The sequence below is a fragment of the Alosa sapidissima genome, chromosome 7, assembly GCF_018492685.1.
Source record: "Alosa sapidissima isolate fAloSap1 chromosome 7, fAloSap1.pri, whole genome shotgun sequence".
Lineage (NCBI taxonomy): Eukaryota > Metazoa > Chordata > Actinopteri > Clupeiformes > Clupeidae > Alosa > Alosa sapidissima.
The window spans coordinates 31,589,741-31,596,575 of record NC_055963.1 but is presented as its reverse complement, the minus strand read 5'-3'; the positions used below and the strand labels follow the sequence as shown (position 1 = coordinate 31,596,575).

The following is a 6,835-nucleotide window of genomic DNA, read 5'->3' as shown; positions in this document are numbered from 1 at the left end:
TGTGTTTCTCTGTCTTCTCCAGGTGCATGATGGATATTTTGTCCATTATTTCGCTCCACGGGATCTTCCTGTGGTGCCCAAAGATGTCATTTTTGTCATTGACATCAGCGGCTCAATGATCGGCGTCAAGATGAAGCAGGTATTACTCAACCAGCTGCTATTAGGGGGAATGAGTCTGTGTCTCTATGTGTCTGTGTGCCTGTGTGTCCATATTTCTGTGTGTTTGTGTGTGTCTGTGTCTCTATGTGTCTGTGTGCCTGTGTGTCTGTGCGTCTGTGCTTGTGTGTCTCTGTGTGTCTGTGTGTCTGTGTGTTTGTGTGTGTTTGGCTATGTTTCTGTATCTCTGTTTGTCTGTGCGTCCGTGTGTTTGTGTGTGTCTGGCTATGTCTCTATGCCTCTGTGTGTCTATGTGTCTGTGTACAGTATGTGTGTGCGTGTGCGTGCCTGTGTCCCTGTGTCTCTGTGTCTTTGTGTGTCTGAGTTTCTCTGTGCCTAGACTGATGTGCTGTGGTCTGTGTTGCCTGTTTCTGCATCAGACCAAGCAGGCCATGTTCACCATCCTGGCGGACCTTAGGGAGGGTGACTTCTTCAACATCATCACCTTCTCGGATAAAGTCCACACGTGGAGGAAGGGACGCACTGTCCAGGCCACGCGTCACAACATTCGTGACGCCAAAGATTTCATCAGGAAGACCAACGCTGAGGGCTGTGAGTCCCCATGTTTACACTGGTGGAAAAGGGCTATGTGGGATTAACCGCAGGGACAACCACTGGAATGTTCATATGCAATAATAGCCTGTTATGGTCACAAAATAAGAAAGTACAGCAATGGCATGTATGCTCACCAACCATCTTTGACATACACAAATCCACAGCGAACAACTTGCAGTACATTTGTAACAACTCACATCTTCTGCACATTATTAATGTACAGTAACTATTACCCTCTCTCTCTCTGTATTTCTGCCTCTACTCATCCCTCTTTCTTTAGGGACCAACATCAATGCGGCACTGTTGTCTGCTGCTCAGCTGCTGAACCCCTCCTCTTCCTCTCCCCCGTCCCGATCCTCTCCTTCCTCGCGCCGCGTGCCCCTCATCATCTTCCTCACTGACGGGGAGGCCACCATCGGCGTGACGGCCGGCGACACCATTCTCCGCAACGCACAGTCTGCCCTGGGCTCGGCCACGCTCTTCGGCCTGGCGTTTGGCGATGACGCCGACTACCTGCTGCTGAGGCGCCTGGCACTGGAGAACCGTGGTGTGGCACGCATGGTGCATGAGGACGCGGACGCCGCACTCCAGCTGACCGGCTTTTACCACGAGGTGGCCAGTCCGCTACTCTCCGACGTGCAGCTGGCCTATCTGGAGCCCCGTGCAGAGCAGCTCACACGCACCCTCTTCCCACACTACTTCAAGGTAGAGATGCAGCAAAAAAAAACATATCTCACTCTTCGGAAGAGAAATGACGATATTATGATGTGATATAATATAATATAAATGATATGATATGATATGATATATGATATGAAATGATATATGATATGATATGATATGATATGATATGATATGATATGTCTCTGCCTCCAGGGCTCGGAGTTGGTGGTGGTGGGGCGTCTGAAGCGTGGAGCCCAGCAGGTGAAGGTGGCACTGTCGGCCAGCAATGCCAAACAGAAGATGCGCGTGGAGCGAGAGCTGGAAGCACCAGCGGCGGCCACTAACGGGGAGGCCTCTATGGAGCCCACCTGCCCAGGCGTGGGGCCCAGCGGGGCCAGCTTCGTACGCAGGCTGTGGGCGTACTTCACCATCAAGGAGCTGCTGCTGGCGCGCACCAACAGCAGCGAGGTGGGCATGCAGCGGCTGCTCACCGAGAAGGCCACCAACCTCTCGCTGGCGTACAACTTTGTCACGCCCGTCACCTCGCTGGTGGTGGTCAAGCCAGACGCGGACGAGGCGCCCACACCCAAACCGACCACATCGGCGCCCTCGTCCTCGTCTTCCACGACCACCACGTCCAGCACATCGTCTAGCGCCACCTCTGCCACCACCACCACCACACAGAGCCCCGTGGCCCGGATGCCCAGCCCCAGCCCCAGCCCCAAAGCTGCGGTGCCCCCGTCCAGCAGGCACCCTCGACCGACCCTCACCCTGCCCCCCCGGCCTCAGCCGCCTCCTGGCCTCCACACCACTGGACACCCCTCTGGCCCTGCCGCTCCCCCGGCGGCCCCCCCGTCTGCTCCCCCGTCACCTCGGCGGACCACCACTGTCCCCACGAGCCCTTCCCTCTCCAGTAAGCCCACCAGTGCAGCTCTGGCCTCCCTGGTCAAAACGACAGCTGCCCCCAGCACCGCCGCACCTGACAAAACCACGCCGGCCCCCAGCTCAGCTCCTCCGTCCAACAAAGACACGTCCACCGCGGGCCCCAACGAGGGCACCATGGCTGACGCGGACCCCCAGCAGCCGCCCGCAGCTCAGCCCTCGGACTCGGACAACGTCCCCGACGTTGACCTCGACATTGCCACCCTGGTGGCCGCCACCTTCATGCCGATGCCGGGGGTAACGAATGCTCCCAAGCCGTGGGAGGCCGTAGGACTGTTAGGTACGCGAGTGAATCTTCTGAAGATCCAGAGATCTACGATGAGTATTTGTATTTGTTCTCTTGTGTGTGTATTAATCTGCTAGAATGTGTATATATGTATGTGGGTCTTATTTCTGCAAAGAGGAATATAATGACCGGAATGACCATGTTTCCTCTTCCCACCAGATGTCTCCACTGCAATCCAGGTGCAGGAGAAAGGTGAATGCCCAAGCACTCTACATAGTGATACAAATACTGATGTGTTAAGCTGCCCTAGTGCATTAATGCTTTCTTTTCTCTTTGTGCCAACTTTGTGCAGATATGGACCAGGCCAAAGGTACGTAACCCTCTACAGTGTAACACTCACACAGAAATTACATAATAAAGCTTGTAAGGAAATATAAAATGTTTCTACTTCTTAATCTTTTTTAAAGATTATGAAGCTACTTATGACTATGATTATGACTACGACCACCACCATGAACTTGGTTTTGAGGCCTGTAAGTACCCAATATTGATCTATATTTGCAGACATTTTGTTTACGTTTGTCATGTTGTAAAGCCAGAGGAACCGAGGAACATTACATTTCAATACTACATTTCCACATTTCTATAAAAAGGGTGCTAAAGGACACTATGCTTGTGGCAGATGAAGTCTTAACTGTAGCTGTGCTATGGCAATGCACTTGAGACCTGACTGTATAAATCTGTGTTTGCTTAGCTGCTTGCGTGAAATATACCTCTGAATGAATGGTGCAACTTCCTGAACAAATCTCTCTCTGTTCCCTGTGTGTGTGTGTGTGTGTGTGTGTGTGTGTGTGTGTGTGTGTGTGTGTGTGTGTGTGCGTGTGTGTGTGTGTGTTAGGGGACCAGAACGCCTCTCTGGGTGAGTGTGTGTGAGATGTAGCCGCTCTCCTGCCGTGCCCCCTACTCATTGCTCTAGCTGTTTATCCACCAAACACACACACACACACACACACAGAGTTCATAGCTAAAACACAACACACAAAAGAAATTCTACAATTCGCAGAAGCTAAACTATGGAGCTGATCACTAATCAATAACACAGGCGGGTGAATTGAGAGATTCCTTCATATTGAACCCAATTTCATGAAAGAGTAGGCTAATTCTTGCATTTCATTTTTCTACATGTGTATTTTGTGAGTAAATTGTATTCAAATGCACTGTAACAGCATATATGTGTGGAAATATAATATCGATAATGGCTCAGTAATCACACTTTTATTAACTGATCCACAGACAGCCCAACTACTCTCAGCTCTGTCAGAGTTTTCTCATCCTCAGGTAAAATATGTACACACATAGATTTATACATTCATCATTCACACAAACACATATATACAGAGCTGCTCATAATCAGAAGCAAGTGTGTGTTGGATGGCAGACTGATGCTGTGTTTGCTCCACGCTGCTACAGTGGACGGAGATCCCCACTTTGTGGTGCAGCTGCCCAAACTGCAGCAGAATCTGTGTTTCACCATCGATGGCAATCCCAGTGATGTGCTGCGACTAGTGGAGGACCCAGAGAAAGGTCTGAGGACATGCAGACACAGACACACACACACACACACACACACACACACACGCACATTTACATATACAACACAGACACACAGACTCACACACACACACACACACACACAGACACACACACACACATTTACATATACAACACAGACACACATACACACACACACACACACACACACACATTTACATATACAACACAGACACACACACACACACATACATACATACATATACAACACAGACACACACTTCAACAGTACGAACAGGAGGACCCAAAGAAAGATTTGAAGACACGCAGACACACACACACACACACATATATATATATATATATATATATATATATATATATATATATATATATATATATACTGTACATACACACACACATACAGTATACAACACACACATACACATATACAGTGTTTATATTGAATTTCCCCTTGGGGATCAATAAAGTATCTATCTATCTATCTATCTATCTATCTATATACTGTACATACACACACATATACACACTATACACACACACTTGGAGTAAGCAGAGCTGTGGTAGTGTGTTCAGTATGTTCTCTTTGGTCATTCTCAGGCATTATTGTGGACGGACGTCTTTTCCTGGCCCCTTCCAAACAGGGTGTGGAGGACCGCACACGCACCTACTTTGACCAGATCACCATGACAGCAGCAGGCTACTTCCTCACCATGACTATGGATGCCATTGCAGTCGAAAAGGATGAGCTCGTGATCCTGCCGACCAATCGGTCAGGTTCAGTGACGCGGCCAGGCCTGAGGGTTGTTATGGACACCCATGAGGGATGCTGGGTGGAGGTGGGCGGAGACGTACGCTTCTTGGTGCTCTTCCATCACTACCATCACCCCAGCTACTTGCAGATGCCACACCTGGGCTTCTACATCGCTAACGGCCGAGGCCTCTCCGCCCTCACGCAAGGGCTGCTGGGTAAGAACTCATTGGCTCGCTAGTTATTCACTAGCAGGAAGGATGGTCATGCCGCTGATGATATTTTCACTAAATGATCTATACACAAGATACAGGTGGTCATCAACAAAGTTTTGCACATTGGGTGGTGCATCCACCCGTGTTTTCATTCCTGTACCAAAGTAAACTTGGTTATAACCCAAAGCATATTTAAGTAAGTATAAGTATATATACTCTTTTGATCCCGTGAGTGAGCTACCTGCATCACTCGAGGAGCAGTGAGGGATTAGGTGCCTTGCTCAAGGGCACTTCAGCCGTGTCTACTGTCGGGGTTCGAACCGGCAACCCTCCGGTTACAAGTCCGAAGTGCTAACCAGTAGGCCACGGCTGCCCCAAAGAACTTGTTTCCACCCAGTTTGTTATTTGTTTTTTTTCATAATCATTTAATTTCAAAATTGTAAGTGACAATATCTCAGTTTGAACTCTTGTATTTTACCTTACCCTAGTATGTTAAAGAAACTACATACACATCAGACCCTTTCTGACAATAAGCAAGAAAGGTTGGGAATGATGTTTAATTTTGATGACATCATGTTTAATCCTTATTTTTGTCTTTCGCCTCATGCATCTTTGTCTCGCTTCCCTCCCCCACCCAGGTCAGTTCCAGCACATGCACCTGGAGGTTGTGCCGCTGGGGGGTGACGACGCAGACGTAGCCCAGCAGAGGCATCCGAGGCCGGGGGCAGCTGCGGTCGGGGAGCCCTTGGGCCTCCTCAAGCTCGGGGACCTGCTGCTGGCCGTCTCCCTGCAGGACAAGCGGCTGAAGGACTCGGTGGGCAAGAGGCACGACGCCCAGTGCTGGGTGCTGCCCAAGCTACAGGTGGAGAGGCTACTGGGACACCCGTACGACAGCTATGTGGTGGAGCGTGTGTGAGGGGAAGCTGACACTGTCAGACCCCAGGGGGCCAGGAGCTCACAAAGCGGGGAGGGGGGTGGCAGTGGGGATGTGGGGGCACCAAAAATGACCGTATGAAAGGACACTGGGACATTACAGTGCTCATGGACACATATGCTGCTCATACAGGCTTACATACAACACTATGTATCCACTCCTCCTTGGCCAAAGATAGAATGTAAGCCAGAGATATGCAGAGGGTAAGATAGAGAGGAAAGCAACAATGAGGAAGTGTATATGGCACAAAAAGACAGGGTTGAACTATTGGGGAGGTTAGCGGTGACATGGAAGTACTTAGGTTGGGTGTAATGGATATGGGTCTGGAGCTTTAGTCTGCTGTCATGGAGAATGTAAAGAAGCTCCTACTTATCAAATGCGTAGGTTCTTCAAAGGCATGTTCCACATCTCCACCTCATCACTGACCATCTGTTGACATTTGTAGCGTCAGTGTTATTGACCAGGTTTGCATAAATGTGTATCTGTATAATACGTTCTCAAGGAAACAAAGAGAATAGAATTGGAATTTTAACAAATCCAAGTACACAAATCTTAGACAGCCCCGTAACATAGGTAGGTGGCTGTTCATATCTTAAACCCAAAGGTCACAGCTCAAGCCCAAAAAGAAATACACTCCTTATCAAAATGTCTTTGTAACATTTATATTTAACATGTATAAAGGTTTTGTTACCATATTCAGTTATTTATCCATGACTATATTTCTTTGGTCAATTTATTTCTTATTTCCAATTAATTATTTCACTGGACACTAGCGATTTTAAAAACTCAGATGAAGTCTAATCTTGAATATAATCTCATAA

General features: G+C 48.6%; 1 protein-coding gene across 3 annotated transcripts in view; it reads left to right on the top strand.

Moving 5' to 3' along the window:
* The window catches only part of itih6 (inter-alpha-trypsin inhibitor heavy chain family member 6), a 12,490-nt gene extending 5,674 nt beyond the window's left edge, over window positions 1-6,816 (top strand). For 2 of the 3 annotated variants that reach the window (XM_042098579.1, XM_042098582.1), the window contains 12 exons: window positions 23-139; window positions 537-708; window positions 992-1,416; window positions 1,588-2,596; window positions 2,762-2,794; window positions 2,895-2,912; window positions 3,010-3,075; window positions 3,441-3,461; window positions 3,836-3,880; window positions 4,013-4,126; window positions 4,715-5,083; window positions 5,719-6,816. In XM_042098579.1, coding sequence (XP_041954513.1) covers window positions 23-139; window positions 537-708; window positions 992-1,416; window positions 1,588-2,596; window positions 2,762-2,794; window positions 2,895-2,912; window positions 3,010-3,075; window positions 3,441-3,461; window positions 3,836-3,880; window positions 4,013-4,126; window positions 4,715-5,083; window positions 5,719-5,996 — 2,667 coding nt within the window. In that variant the 3' untranslated portion in view covers window positions 5,997-6,816. The remainder of the gene's footprint in view (window positions 1-22; window positions 140-536; window positions 709-991; window positions 1,417-1,587; window positions 2,597-2,761; window positions 2,795-2,894; window positions 2,913-3,009; window positions 3,076-3,440; window positions 3,462-3,835; window positions 3,881-4,012; window positions 4,127-4,714; window positions 5,084-5,718) is intronic. The other variant, XM_042098581.1, reaches the window with a different exon arrangement.
* Window positions 6,817-6,835: the final 19 nt, after the last annotated feature.